Source organism: Anabas testudineus, chromosome 15 (assembly GCF_900324465.2).
Source record: "Anabas testudineus chromosome 15, fAnaTes1.2, whole genome shotgun sequence".
In the NCBI taxonomy this organism is placed as follows: Eukaryota; Metazoa; Chordata; class Actinopteri; order Anabantiformes; family Anabantidae; genus Anabas; species Anabas testudineus.
Genome location: NC_046624.1, coordinates 11,966,215 through 11,982,668, shown reverse-complemented (window position 1 = coordinate 11,982,668; position 16,454 = coordinate 11,966,215). Strand labels below are relative to the sequence as shown.

Genomic DNA, 16,454 nt, shown 5'->3' with positions numbered 1-16,454 from the left:
TCATTAGTGGTTTTATGTGCCCTTAAGGGTATAGGAACCCTTTCAATAACTCCAGCAGTAAATAATGCACTTGTCATTATTGGGCCTACAGGAGAGATTTTTGTAATATACAAGGTGTGAGCTGTCAGTGAATTTGATGACAGTGGAGAAAGACACTCCAAGGGGACTTAGGACTTTATAAACTCAGTCCCAAGCATCAAACCACCCTTCTCTTATCTCGAGGCTGCAGAGCTACTGTAACCAGTGTTCTCTCCGAGCTCTATGTGGAATAAATGTCACTGAAATTAATTTCACCATTTTTTTTTTCTCATTAGACCCCCCACAATGGTAATCTCTTACTTCAGTCAAAATTCATGTGCCCCTGAATTCAATTTCCTTGTCCTCCTCGGTTGTCGAAGACTGATTGACATTTATCTGGTCATAACTGTAATTCGCCCATCAATGAATAATGCCATCCCCAATTTAAAGTGTTTGATTAGAGCCATTTAGTTATTCAATGGTGGTGAGCGTCACTTGTCATACATGAACATATAAGCTGCCAATGAGCTCCACATATAAGTAATACATGCACTGTGCACCGAAATTAATTTATTTAGCCAACAATGACCCTAATGACACAGCAAGCCTCTCCAATAACTCCTCAGAAGAATATCAAAACATATGAAATGTGTTATTGTTGTATTTTAAGAAGAATCATGTGGCAAAATCAACCTGGTATTGATCAGGGCTGGTTGAGCCATGACCCAGCAACCTCCCTCTGACAGCCTGTCAGCCTATGGCTATAGCAAATCTTTCAACTCTCCATCTCCCACACACACATACACTGCCTATTTTCTATTTGTCCTTGGCCCTTTTTCTGTGTGTTGTTTTTTTTTTTTTATCTGAGTCATGCACATGCACCTAAATCTTTTCTCTCTCTTTTCGTCTTAGTTTTGGACTTCGCTATATAATTGAACACCCCACGCAACCCTGTAACACCTAGTTTGCGTTGCAACAATTGCAGCAAAAAATACATTACAATGAATTAAAGCGTTGAGAATGTGTCTGTATGCATTGTGTGTATAGACTATGGTGGAGAAACATGATGTTTGGATAGGTGACAGACCAACCACTGACTGACAGGAAGTATACAACATGTCAGGCTGCCTGGTGAGAAGTGTTTGGAAAGTCTGGCGTCAGTGCCTCATCCAGTGTCAACAGAAAAAGCAACTGTTAGGCTGTCTTTCTCCACTGTGATGAACAGGCACATCATTACAGGGGCTTATTAAGGTAAAACGGTTTACTGTAAATTATTATCAGCTCAGCAATTGCACCCAATAACAGCAGCTGTTATTACCCAATAACAGCAGCTCTTATTGTATAAACCTTAAAAGAGAGAGTGCTTGCCATCCTGCGTGCCTTGCTATGTGCTCTTTGCTTGTTAGACTGGTACCTCTGTTGTAGGCAGTATAATTCCCTCCTTCCTGTCTCCCCTGCCCTCCTTCCATCCCTCCTTTTCCCTGCCTTCTTCCCAGCCCCTGCCCGGTTGAAAAATGGGGCGCATTTCCCTGATAGCCTGTGTGGATGTGGAGACTATAAATGGCTAATGAATTACAGATGAACATTGACGCAAATTAATCTTCCTGATGTCCCAGGGTTATATGGCAGCTATTTAAAAGTTTAATCAATACGGTGAAGTTGAGAACATGCAGGCGCTGCAGTTGTTTGGCCGCAGTAAACGGCTAGGAGGGGAGCAGGGAAGGCCTGAGCCCAGGGCATGCATCATAATGACAGCTATTTATGTTTAATGGACTAAATATTTTTTTATTGGTAGGGGACAAATGTCTCAAAGTTACACACAGGTTATTTGAGACCCCGAGAGAGATGGGTGACATCTCGGCATTTAAAATGGTGAATAAATATGCACAATAGTCCATTAGTAGAATACAGCTGGAGTAAGGATGGATTTAGCTACAACATGTTATGGTGAGCCTTCACTTCTTTTGTGACAAATGCACATCATAAAAATGATAATAAGATGGTCCTCATGTTCGTTCCGTTATTTGTTATACATGTCACTTTGCCTTCTTCTATTGTTCTTGCACTTGACTTCCACACGAACATGCAGTGTATCCATTCTTTAGTAGTATAGTTAGAGTTTAATGTTTAACAAATAGTAATAACTAATTTTCTGCACTGACATAAAACATCACATGTGGTATTATAGTTTTATTTTTTTTCCCAAATTACTTTTTTACCAGAATTATTACCAAATGAAGTAATTTAAGTCAATGTAAGCAAAGCCAGTACTACTTTTCAGAATCCAAAAAACAAAAAGCAAAAAAACTAACTTAAAAAGCATAGCAGAAAATTAATTAAAATGTGGTATGTTTAGGGACAGAGTGTGTAAGTCAGTCAGCCAGCCAGATATTTAGTTATTGCTGGCCTGGAGCAACCACTGTAGTTCTGCAGAGTGTGATTTTTCTCAGTTTGCTGCTTGCAAATTATCTTAAAACACACAACCAAAATATGTACATACAATATGTGTAAAAGTACACAGCTGGTGGCTATTTTTGACTCATCAGAAGGGCATATTTAATAATAGACCAGTGTTCTGGATGCTGTCGTATATATTGTAAACACAATGGAGATTTTGGATGATATAGCTGATCCTGGAAGAGGAAAATATTGCAGTCTACACTGTTTTTACAAAGAAAATATTTGGGAAGCATTGGCTGTAGATGCTTTGCCCTCTGGAGAATAAAGTAAGTATTACCAGTTTATATTTCTGTTTGTTTAGTGCATTGTACTGTATGACTTCTGGACCAAACACGTTGTGCATGAATATATTGGCGTCTGAGTTGTTGGTACCATCTTTTTATCTTCCCATTTGAAAATATATAATATTTGGGTACTTTTTTAAGGAAGCTATACGTAAAAGCACTCATACTTTGACACACACACACACACACACACACACACACACACACACACATCCACCATACCAATGCTAAGTGAAACAATTCAGTTTCTCTCCATGGTATTGTGGTGTATGTGCCAGGCATTTCTCAGTAGCCTGATTCACAGATCGCTGGTTGTGAGTTTATGGGACACAGGGGGGTTATCTATCCGCAGTCCTCCCTATAGAGAGGAGGTGGCGACTCCATCTCATGACGTTGGGCTGAAATGATAAAAGGACAACCAGAGATGGATCGTGTCCACAATAATAGCCCTGGCTCACAGCAGTCTACACCCCAAGCTCATAAGTCACTCTTGAACCAACTCTTATGTATGCCTGACCCCATGTTCCAACTGACCCCATCCTCCACCTGCCGGGCAGTGTTATTTCAGCTGTTGCAGATAATACAGAAAATGTAATTGCCTTGTTAATTGGCTGCTTCTCGTTGCATTTTTTTTAACCCTGATGGATGGCAGCGCTGATGAAGTGGCCATTCTAGAGGATGGGACAGAAAGGGAGATGATGCAAAAAAATAAAGCAAACAAGAGGAATCCCAGAGTGAAAGAGAAGAATAGTTGAGACGAGTCGAGAGGAAAGATGTGAAAAAGAAGACGGGATAAAAAAGTGGGAGTGGAGGGAGTGGATTCATGTTGAGAATAGATAACCTTGATGTTAAAAGCTACATCCGTCGGATGTGTCTTTCTGTGACACATTGATGGCCCTTGAAAAGAGTCAAGCTGATTGTATGCAGAGAACAATCATTAAACCCACTCCATCTCTCGCTTCTCTCTAGCTCGCTCTCTCTTTCTCTCCATTGTGTGTGTGTGTGCGCGCGCGCGCGTGTGTGTTGATTTAATTAGTTTTGGAGCAGGCTGGAAATATAGCTAGTAATGTCGAAACAAAAACAAAATCTCTAACAACAGTGTTTTAGATTAGTTTAAAAAATAACCCATAAGCTAAAAGTATCACAGTTTGGTCAAAGTGTGAAACTGATAAAGAAGTTATTTACTAGAACAGCTTATGTATGCTTTAGTTACACCATCTTATGTAATATGTTTTGTGTATGTTGCAAATGGAAACAGAAACCTACACCTTGTTGCTGTAGAGCCCTCTGCTTATATATTATAAGGTAGTAAAGTATCATCCTGATCATATATTCTATCTTTATATTCTATTTTGATGTTCTCAAAAAGACACTTTATAGAGTTGATATTTGAGCACTGTACTTAAAAGGCTTTGCAAAGCTACAATAGTTTCCTCACACTGTGGCAGAATGGCCCATCAAGCCCCCATTGAGAGGACACATGCTTTGGGTAATCAGCTCTGAAAAGACTGTCTGACAGTGAACCTACACTGCAGCATTCACCAAGAGGAAGATATAAGATGCCAGCTGTACACCCTTCTAATAAAGACAAGAGGGTTAGCAACTCCCCTTAAAAACAACAAGGTGCTGCGTGACATCTACAGAACAAAGGCATGATTGTTCCTCCACTAGGGCATGATGGAAACATTAGCCTCCCCATCATTTTGTTAATCTGTCACTTTAATAGCTGCTCCCACTGTTCTCACTGCATGCTGTATTTGTGTGCTTGAGGTGAAAGTGTGTATGGGTTTGGGATAATGTGAATATGGTTGATGGCATTGGCGTTGCATGTATGGGTGTGAATACACAGAGGACATCGTAGACCGCTGTGTTTGGCACTTGTTATTGGGTATCAGTTCATCAGGCCGAACCCCACCGCCGCAATCGTGCCCTGAAAAGGCGTTATGTAAGAATGAGTTTGGTTTAGCTATTCCCTTCTCTGTCTCCAACCACCACATCTTTCTCCTCGTTTCTCTCATAATAAGAGCAAGCTCTCACTGTGATGGGAATGCGGCGAACTGGAATGAGTGTATGCACAAAACACGCTCCTTAATGTAATGCCGAAGTGTAGCTGGAACTTGTGCCAGGTTGCACAGAAAATTGAGACACATGCATGCACTCTTTCACCCACTGGGGAAACAGAACTCGTCCCTGGTCTTTGTTCTACTCTTCGCTTTAATGTGCTCTTCTCCTTTGATCACAAATATAGCACAGCTGGAGAGTTACAGGTCACACATCGTCCAGAGCTTACTGATTGGTGCTGGAGAGTCACAGAATGTGTTCCTTCCTATCCTTCTCAGTCCCCATGGGCTAGTGATGAGCGCAGCAGAGTGTGAAGGCTTGAGGGGCCTTTAGCTTTAGTTCCTTCATCTGTGAAGGTTATCTCTGAAAGGCTTTGGTTGCAACCTACAAATATATCCCCTCTAGGTAATGTCTTATAGGAGCCTTGGTTCTGGTACCTTAGTGAGTAATCTCTTTAAAGGCCCTACTCCTGGAGAGAGTGAGTTTCTCACTGGGTAAGCTGTGAATATGTGAAAGGCCCCAGCACCCATGTGATCACAGCGCTGTGAGACTCCCCAAGTGCTGTGGTGTCAAGCCAAGTCTCCAGCCGTGGCACCTATATCCCCAGGCAAATCATGGCAGCTGGAATTCATCGCCCCACCGCCACCCCAGCCTCCTTACTGTCAGAGAAGCGCGCACACACACACACACACACACACACACACACACAAACACAGTATATATACCCCTCACACACCGGGGGAGCAGGCAGGCATGGAGCTGGTCCCGGATTTTATCGGAGGTGACAGCTTCTCACACTTCAGTGTTTGGATCACCTCAAGTAGCTGGGCTATGAGGGGAAATGAGCACTGCTCCACTACAAAGTCCAGATTTAGATTGACTGAGCTTGTCCTCGGGCCTGTGGGCTGCTTCTGCTTCTGCTTCTGCTGCTGCTGCTGCTGCTGCTGCTGCTGCTGTACTGCTCCTCTGCCTGACAGAACACCCACTACTGCTGTGAGGGACTGGTGTGTGTGTGTGTGTGTTTGTGTGTACGTCTGCATACTGTATATGCAAACGTGTGTGTGTGTGTGTGTGTGTCTTGGTAGAGCCTACTTTGAAGAGTCAGAGCGAGTGAGGGAAAGAGAGCGATGTGTCAGGTTTGGTTAGAATTGAGGGTGGCATCAGAATATGCTTGGCACTAATATGGCACCAGTATCTCTGTCCCCGTCTCTGCTTTCTGTCACTTAGTTGCCATTCTCTCCCCGCCCTTGACAATGTCTCTTTGGATTATGTGATTGGACTTAGCGCTTGGAGCACCCCTCATCCCCCTGCGACACTGTCTCTCCATACGTCTCTCCTCTCCTGCCTTGGCTCCCCTGCCCCCCCCCCCCCCCCCCTCCTAGTATAATTCACTTGATGTCTATTTAAAAAGCCTGGCGAAAGCTGTATCTGTTCTCCTGTCAGAGGATCATTGACAGCACTAATGCCACTTGTCCTTGCCTCATTTGGTGAGAGGTGACACCGAGCCGCAGCCCGCCACATTCATCAAGTGGCAGTGGAGCACTGTGACATCAGAGCAGAGAGTAGACCAGCCACACAACTCTGGGCAGTGCTCTCCCTGGATCGGCAACACTCATTAAAAGAAAGCCCTGCTGGCCGTCTTGGACTCTGAGGTGCATAGAAGCCATGTGGCTTCTTTTTCCAGCATTCTGGCTTTATTACACAGTTCATACTATAAAACACATACAGCATAAAGGTCCCTGATAGAAGAATTACTTTCATCAGAAAGGGTTTTCTATCAAATTAAACATGTCTGTTGTAACTTCTTAAGTAGCAGCAATACCCCAGCAAAAAATAAAAGTGTTTTACAGCAGTAAGTTTTAATCTCCAACACTGGCCTGTGTTACTCTACTGTGTTTCATCACGTGCATATGAACAAATAAAGAAGATGCCACACCCCTGCCTGCCCCTCAATGGTTAAATAATTGAACTGTGATGGTTCAGTTTGTGTCTGCATGTACAGTATATGTGGATGAGTGTACGTGGGTGGCTGTGAGCTTGTTACTGGCAGGACTCTGCCCCGAGGCCACACTGGTCTTTCTCTGGAACAAGACACTCATACTTCCCAGCAACACCTCTCATCCCCTTACAGGGATCAGACCCTGGCCCTGCACAATCCTGCCATTTAAAGCTACCCTGTGGAGTTTTTCTCAGTAGTAAACAAACACAGTTTTGTTTACATTCAGCATTTCTTGCTAAAACTTTTTGTCTCTTTCCCTAAAGTCTAACGAACACCTGGATACACTTACTCACTTGTTTTGAATCATTCTGTGTTTACATCAGCCTTACTTGAGATTTGCTGATTACTAAAGACTCAGTTTATATTAGAAAATGCTTGTTGTACATAACTACGATGCAATAGATCATTTTTATAGTTTTGTCCATGCAAAATGTTTCAACATGTGCAAACTTACAGTATAGCCAGGTGTTAACATGGTTAATGTCTCCGATGTAATAAGAGGGTGAATGCATTCAAATTGCTTTTTCACAACACATCTACACTCTTCTGTTCTGTCTACAGGGGTGTTCGCCAAGTGTCGCTACGTCTACTATGGAAAGCACTCAGAAGGCAACAGATTCATCCGAAACGACCAACTTTGATGAATTGAACAACAGTGGATGTCAACAGCAGAGGGAAAGATGACCAAATCAGTCTTTCATTTAGCAAAACTGTTCCTGTTATTTGTCGTCAACTGGAAAAAAAATAGTTTTAAAAGATGTTGCTGTGCTCATGCAAGGAGATTTTTCCTTTAAAGATTGTATTCCAGCTTTACACTTCCAGCTTCCTCTGCTGAGCTCAGTCTACTTCTGCCTCCCTGCTTCCAGCTCAGAGTCAGTCAGAGATGACACGATTGCCTGTAAGCATCAGCAAGCACACAACTCCAGACACACACATGCAAGAACAGTATCTCTCCCATTCTAAACACACACACACACACACAGCCAGCCTATTGCATCCTTTTCTTTAACAGCCACGATGGATCACCAGTCCACTACCGCCACTAATCAAGGGTGAAAGGGGTGACGGTCGTGCACCTGAGACCTGACGCAGACTCATCTCTCTCTCTCTCTTACACACACACTCTCTCACCTACGTAACTGCTGTTTGAAATGTTGAGACACTGCAAAGAATTTAAAAGAACAATATATACAGTCTGTAGGGTCATGATCACTGTCTTGTTTAGTTTGCAGCACAGTAAAAAAATACTTTTCTTTCTTTTGTTTGAATGCATTTTGTAAATTTTTTTTTTTTTTTAAATCAACTGTGTATATAAAAGATGGGCATGAGCAGTGACCATTAGCATGTGTTATTGTATGGAGGAGCTTATCATATGCAGCTTTAAAAGTAAAAAACATTCCAATATCAGTTTTAATGAAGTGCTGTGAACAGCTAGGCATCCCAAGTGTGATTTATGGTGCCATTTTCTTATGCTATTTTACCTCTTCAGCCAGTTAAATACTTCATACTGATATATTCCCTTCAGTATTTACATGTCATTGCGATATATTGTAAGAAATGACAAGATCTCTTTTTTCAAAATCAAAAATAGCATCCAAAGGTATATTGATTTTACAGTTGCCCCATTGTAATACATGTTAGAATGTTATAATGCATACTTTTCAAATGTTTAGATTTTAAAATACTTTTATACTCATCATGGTTTTATAGTGTACTTGTAATGTGTCTGTGAAGATGTTTAATGCCTTATCTCAACAACCTAAGGTAAAGTGCTGCCATTTTTCAATGTTTTATTTTATAGTTCTCCAGGCAACTTTCCAATATGACATTTTGAGGTGAAAGAATATCATAGAGCAGATTCAATGTCAAATTATATTAGAGGAAGTCTTCTAATGATTAAAAAAAAATAATTTACACATGTTTCTTGTCAAATTGATATCAAGTTTAAAGCGCTGAAGCACTTTCACATTGTTTCTCCCATCATAATAAACTAATGTGAAGTCAATCTGTGTTGCTCTATACAGGAGGGTTAATTTGGTTGTCCATTATACGTAGGGTTACAGGGTCAATCCCCAGTTCCTCATTCTTCAGTCCACATGTTGAAGTATCCTTGAGCAAGACACAGAGCCCCAGGTTGCTCCGTGTGTGTTTTCATTCTTTACATGCAAGTCGCTTTGTATAAAAGCATCTGTGAAATGACTAGAACTGATCAATATTTTAACACCTCCGTGTTACTTGTCGGCTGCATAAGCTGTTAAGAAAGTTATCCCTGGCAAATCTTGATTGCATTATTTACTTCGTTAAAAATAGAGTAGCTGAGATATGAGATAAAGAGGTTGTATTAGTATGTTGAGTTTCAGTCCTGTGTGTCAATCATCCACAGACAAATGAAGGAAAGGTCAGAGATTGCCTCACGCAATGTTCGTTCACTAAGTCTGTATCTGTTTATTTCTTTTGGCTTAAACATTTGTGTTAGTCTGTGTGCATGTGAGAGTATATACATGCTTGCTTGCATATGCTCATACACTGCTTCCTACAGGACTGTGTGACCATATTCCAGCTGACATGCCGTTCAGGAGCCTGGTCACTAGTGCTGGCGTTTCAAAATGACAAGGTTTATTTGTCTGTGTTTTGATATGCTCAGAGGAAACTGGGGCTGACAGCTGGAGGAGGCAGGAAGAGGAGAGCCACAACAAGTCCCCCCGCCTCTACCCCACACGACACACAACACAAAATGTCATCCTTCCCCTGGCTGCAGCGCACGCCCAGCCATCCTGCTGAAAAGAGCAGACATTTAAAACTTTGTGACATGTGTCACAGGCACTGCCATTGAGCCAGTGCCACTGACGGAGCTGGAATTGACAGGCCCCGAGCCACCGGAGCTGGCTGGGGGACACACCGAGTTTGGTGTGTGTCACTTCCTATCCTCGTCAGGGATGCATCCTGAGCTGCCACACCAACACAAACTGCATTATGGGACGGGTGGGGAGTGGCAGAGTGGGTTGACATATGGCTTTGTGCATATGAGTGGATGAAGAGTATGCCTGGCATCACAGTAGGTTAATTAAGGTATGATCCGCAATCTACCTGTAGACGATGCCCACCTCAACCCTCAGCTCCGTCACTGCTGTTGCTCCTTTGGAAGTTCCTGGCTGGACAAATGGCAAGCCGCTTCATCAGAGCAGCTCAGTGACATTCTGCTACAGTAGCCCTTCAGGCTCCTCTACTGGTCGCCATCCATGTGTATGTGCACTCAAATAGAAGGTTTAACTCTATACGTACGCATAACAATACGTAGGATGCTGGAAGTCAACACAGATTATCGGTAGTGATTGTTTGCTTTTAAACACAGTTAAAACAAATACTAATTGAAAACTACATGTAGTAGACATTCTAATATTATGTCTACTATTCTATTGCTACAGTACATACTAATTATATTCAGGCTATGTGTCTCTGCTGACAACAGTAACATCAGTCATACATCTGTACACCATTATACAGTATTACATTGGTAGCACAGTACAGTACATGTCACCTCCCCATAGGGCACACTAGTGTGTGACTCACTGTGAAAAGAACCAATGAACCCGACACTACATATCAGCCCACTGCCTGATAAGTGATTGGCATGAGCTAATGCAAATTCACAAGAAGACAGTAAGATAAGAAAAGGACTTGTCCTTATGAGTGACAACTGGGCACTGAGAGCAGAGCAGCAAGCAGGATGAGTTGAAATTTAGATTTAACTGCCCCTTGACTCTAAAAACACCCCCCCCCCACCCCCCATTCCTCTCTGCCTGTCTGACATACAAACTCTTTCTCTCCTGCACCTGAAGACATTTGGCAGCACACCACTGTCTCGCTTGATTCAGAGAAGCCGAAGGGGGGAAAGTGGCCCTTATTTCCGGGCCTGGTCTTAGATGAGTAACATTTGTCATTCAGGGTTGTGCTGTAGTAATTAGCTTGTCAGCAGGCACCAGGCTGAGCTGGCTCTTTCGGCTGAAAACGATGGACAGACTGACACAGGAGCTGACAGCCAGTCGATAATGTGGCAATTAATGTCATAAATAATTTCACTGCCAATTATATCAAAATGGACTCAGTTCTTTCACAGGCCTGGCACTCCCTTATCATTTCCTCTGATAAGGGAACAACCATCTTCATTCCCCCTATAATTATGGGTCTTTTTATATGGAAATACAACATGGCCTCAAGTAGAAATAGGGAGACACGGACAATACATGTAACAAGCTAATGAATCTGTTTTGTGCCCTTTACCGTAGATCTTTCAGTAGGTCATAAAGCAAGACTGTGAGGCATTTCAAATGTCATTGGCATGTACAAAAGGCAAAAGCAAAAAAAAAAAAAAACATTTGAAAATGCAGACAATTATATGAGAGAGATCGATTAAAGTTGATATTCTAAAGGTTGCAAAAGCTTAACCAACAGTGAGAATATTGATCCTGATGCCCCATCACTTGGTGGGAAAAATTACATCCACGGTCTGTTTTCAAGATGCGGGTCAATCAATCGCACCAGGTGAGAATATGTGATGAGCTGGAATCAACAAGAGTTCACTGAATAGTAAATGCGCTGCATATTGGAGGCAAATAAAAAGGGGAATGTGGGAATTTGCTTTGAAATGCGTATTATCCGCCGCATCGGCCTGTTTTCAGGGGCTCATTTGTCTCGACAAGTGACTCAGTCAGTGTGAATGGTCCCCATCAGCCTGACACTAAACTCTTCTTGTGAAATGTATGAGCAAATAAAGTGAGCTCAGCACATGTAAAGCCCTCCTAATGCATTGTAAAACAGTCTTAAACACATCAGATGTATCTTCGGGATGGGAAGGTCGCTGCGATGGTAATATATGGTCTGTGCTGAGAAGTCTCAAGGTCGTGTCAGATTCGCCTACATAATGCATGATTTCCCGTTACTCTTACAGACTCCAATCATGCCTTGCAAACCTTGAGATGAAAATTTTACTAAGTAAATCAGCCACCTTGCTGGCATTTCTGTTACCCCTCCGCGTGCACTGACAGAGAAGATGAATAGCACAAAATAATAACACGTGGTAGCAAATCATATTTACTACTCGTAGAGAAAAAAGCTGCAGCGGATGTAAAACCGTTAGCTGGTGTCTGTTGTTCTTTCATCTCGTCCTGTATGAATTTTATTTCAGTTTTGTTTGTTGTGTGTGTGTGTGTGTGTGTAAATGTATCCTTTGTACTTTATGGAGATGAGTGTGTCACTCCTACACTTGTCACTGTCCTCTTGTTAGATTGTGTGCGTAATTATTGTGTCATTTATTGCACGAGAATTGCTTGCTTTGAATAAAGCAGTTAAATGACCCTGTTAGCATAATTAATTTACCATCCTGAGGGGCTGCAAAGTCGCGGATTCATGAATATTAATTATTGTCAGTGTCACTGCTAAATATTGTATGACAACAATGCAACATGTTTTTATTTTTTTGTTTGTTTGTTTTGTAGCGAAGCCATGTTTCATGCAGGTTTTGAGTGAACGTTTGATTCTTGGTTCCTGATTTACATTCACTTTGTCTAATTTTTCTTTTAACAATAGTACGTTTACATAGAAGAAACGCTCACTGCATTTTATCAGATGAATTTTAAAAACAACACTTCAGCTTCAGCTTCATCATTAAATCACCAAACACGTTCACTTGGCAGAGAACATACAGTAATTACACCGAATGGTATGGCAGAGGGCATGTAATGTTTGCGTTTTAATGTTTGCACCCTGAGGCGTTACAGCTACTTAACCTGACACAAAGCATCAGCCATTGATTTTACACGCTTGACTTGAACAATCAAACATTTCAAAGAAAATTCCTGGAAATATTGGCATTTACTTCTTTTCTCCACCATGTCCTGAGGGTGGAGATGTTCATTGTGCATGTGCGTTTGTGTTTATCTGACAACTGGCCGTGAACAAGAACTAGCAGAAGCCCTCAGGAGAGACGGGTGATTTTTTTTTTCTTCACATGGTCAATTCTGGAAGACTTCATTGAGGCAAAAGAGAATATTTGTACGTTGAGCCAAGTGATGTACGTCCAACGTACCAATGATATCACACTGGTATACAGTGTCTAGTAGGTCTCCTTGGCATTTAAAATGGATGAGAGAAATTCCCATAACCGTATTAGAACTGTAAACAATGTTAACGTCTATCATACGAATACACACATGATGGCCCCACGGTGGTGTAACCTGAGGGAGGGGTGTGTTGTGTGTCAGACTCTGTGGTATTTCCTGCAGCGCTCTGATCCCATCTCTGGGGTCCTCTGGAGGGCAGCCTTTCAAATAGTTTGACTTGGCCCTGGCTGATGACAGTGACACACAGAAGCTGTCAATTTTTGACACACAGCTGTGACTAATGGTGAGGAAAAGGTGAGGGGGATCTATTCTGAGGCCGTTCTTAAAAAAAACGTGGAGATCCAAGCCCATCTCCCCGGGTTATGACTTATCGCAAAGCAAATCCTTGAATCATGAATACTCTTCAAGGTGAGCAGCTATTTACTGCAGCCAGTCTTTCTTTTATGGAAGTAATATTCGTGGTCAGGGGAAGGAAGCTCATGTTTTAATTATGTTTTTCTTCTCTCTTCAGATAGACTTTGAAAAGAACCTTACTGACTTTCATTTGTCTTCTGTAGCATAGGAGGCTGGCTATTTGTGAAGTGTTAAATTGATGAAAAGCATGTAATTATCACTGGGTCTTTAAAAAAAAATGGTTCATGTAAAAAATGTAGCAAAGAAAAGTTATCAAAGAAAAATCATCTTCCTCTTACAGAATGGTTTCAGATGTTCAAACACAGTTGCAACCAAATACCAAGAGGTATTAGAGGTTAGTCCTTGTCATCATGGTGGATATTTGGCAGATTCTCTTCCACACTTGAGAGTATTTGAGCATGAGCCACCTTTTTCAGTGTTTCACTGTGGTTCAAGTTAGGACTTTGCCTTGGTCATTTCATTTCTTCTAATGCCATTTTCATCAGTGTCTTTCTAATAGCATGAACTCTGATCCCAGTAGACAAAGATACAGAGAGGCCTTTTTTTTAAGTCTCCCAGCCTTAGAAATAGCTTGTTACACACTTGTGTAATTCACTGTATTTTGCATTTAGTCAGGTTTTGTTTTAGATTTTATTTTCTTTAAAGATCTCAAGCAATTTAGTATGAGATACATACAAAATTGAAGAAATTAGGAGGGGGCGAGTGCTTTTTCGCAGCATCCAAAGAGCATCAAATTTGTTGGAGCTTACAGAGTTTATTCGTCTTTTTATGTCTACAGTTTCTGTTTTGGAAGTTAAGTATTACTTCAGTCGAACCACAGTTGTTCTCACAACAAACTACATAAATCATTCACCATTTCAAATATGCATATGGTGATTTAATGCCAATAGCACAAAATATTGATCTACTCACCAGAGTTAGTTTGAATGTCCCTGAGCTAAAGGTTTATTGGTTGTTATTCTTCTTGTCTTCTATGTGTGGGTAAAGTTCAGCCGTGAACCTTCACATTTGGGTATTAGCCGTGCTTTTTTTTTTTCCCTCTCTCAGACAGGCTGATAGGCCTAACCTTGTCTGTCTTTCCAAACATATTGATTAGCCTGTGAGAAGAGAGAGGCTATGAGACCGAACACAGAGGCTAAACTTGTAATTCACTTCCTACTAATAGCATCCCATTATTTCCCAATGAGGGGAAAAAAGTTTTATACTGTACTTTTGAAGACGTGCTGTGTGAATTGTAAGATGGCAGAGTAAATCTTTCAATATGTAATGAAATTTGTAAATTAATATCCCAGTATTAATACCAGAATGGATGATTTGTAACATGACAACCCTGGTGCCTGATTTGCGAACATAATCATAGTTGATTTCATGACAAACCATTGTATATGACAGCCTTCCAAATATTGAGAAGCCTGTTGTCTATTGTTTGTGTGCTTTGAGAGGGAGATTCACCAACTTTTCCAGAAGAGGACATTCAACACAAATTACAAATGGCAGTGGCATGCAGAAAAAAGAGAAAAGCCAACCTCTGTGCCTTTGTTGTTCTCTTTTAATTCTGTTAATCGCCCCCAGGTAAAGATTAGCTGCTCTTGCCAATTTAATTCAACCTCAAATGATGCTGCTACAAGGTCACTTTTTCTTTTCTTCCTCTCCTCCTCCGTCTTTTTATTCACCCCTCCTTGCATGCCCCCCTCCAACCCCACCTCCCTCTCTTCTTCATTTCTCTTTCCCTGAGCAGGATTGAGTTGTCATGTAGTTCTAATAGGCAGCACAGGGAATCATTAGTCCACCTCGGCTCCCTGACTGATGGGTATTTCACTCCAATCATCGGAGTACTGTGTGTGTGTGTTTGCGTAGGTGTGTGTGTATGTGTGCGTGTGGAATGAGAAAAAGAGCAGGAGTACATCACCCTCAAATAAACACACGTGCACACACACACACACACACACACACACACACACACACACACCCTCTGCCACAGACATCACCATCCCCCCACCCGCCACTGCATTGTGCGCCTGCTGCTATTGACGGAGTGTCAGAGCTGAGGGGAGATGTCTTAATCAACTTGGACACAATGGGCATTGATTTGACAAGCTGCTGTAATGACCTTCTTGTTTTCGTAAAGGATCACTGTTTATTTGGGCCACAACTGATGCGCCGAGCATGCCTCATCGTCATGGAAACTATTATCACAGCCGAATTAGGATGGGACTCGGTCTTTGAGTCTCTCTTTTCCTCCCTCCGTCTCTGTCACACACAGACTCGCTCTCACGCACACATGCAGCAACACATATTCGCATTGATATGTTTGAGGTGATGCAGTAGAACCAGGTGTGAGTGTACTGTATATGTTGTGTGTGTGTGTGTGTGTGTGTGTGTGTGTGCGTGCACAGTAATCAAAAGAAGATGCTCTAATTGGTGTCAACATCTTTCACATCAGTGTTATGGAAATCACTACAGGCTGGATGAATTGACTTAGAAGGCCCAGTAGTCCCAAGGCAGCCATTTCATTTATCTGCCTCCCAGCTCTTTGGGGAAATTATTTTAAATGGTGTAGCTCATTGATTTGCTAAATGATCCAGAATGACAGTTAATAGCAATAGTAAAATGAAGCTAAACATACCTATATAGCATTATTTTGTCATTTTTAAAACGATAAAGCTCATACTCAAGCTGTTTTTAAATCTTCCATTTTTATGAGACTCCCCTCCTTGATCTTATGTGAGGCCTAATCATAGAGGTTAAGAGGCATGAATTTCTTGTATGAATTATGCTCTTCAATCAGCAGAGATACATCCGTGCGCATTTAAAGTCACAGAGAAAACACCTCCCATGTTTGTTTTCAGGCACTACACATAAGCAGTGTAGTGCTCCATCACCTGGTTCACTGCTACACGTACAGCCTGCTGCCGTAAGAAGACAGTCTGCTGAGTCGATTTGCAAGGATCTCAGGTTCAGGGTGCTGTCAGCTTCTGTCAGGGCAATCAGCAACACTCAGCCTCCCCTGAATAGCCCGCACAGCAGATGGTAAATATTATTGGCATTCTGACACCCTCTTGCTGCGACCAAGTGTGTAAAATTGTTAACAAGGAACAT

General features: G+C 41.8%; 1 protein-coding gene across 1 annotated transcript in view; it reads left to right on the top strand.

Moving 5' to 3' along the window:
• lrmda (leucine rich melanocyte differentiation associated) overlaps positions 1-8,832 on the top strand; it is a 187,666-nt gene extending 178,834 nt beyond the window's left edge. Inside the window, exon 7 of the mRNA XM_026354059.2 lies at positions 7,384-8,832. Within this exon, the coding sequence (XP_026209844.1) occupies positions 7,384-7,463 (80 nt within the window). The 3' untranslated portion in view covers positions 7,464-8,832. The remainder of the gene's footprint in view (positions 1-7,383) is intronic.
• The last annotated feature ends 7,622 nt before the right edge of the window (positions 8,833-16,454 follow it).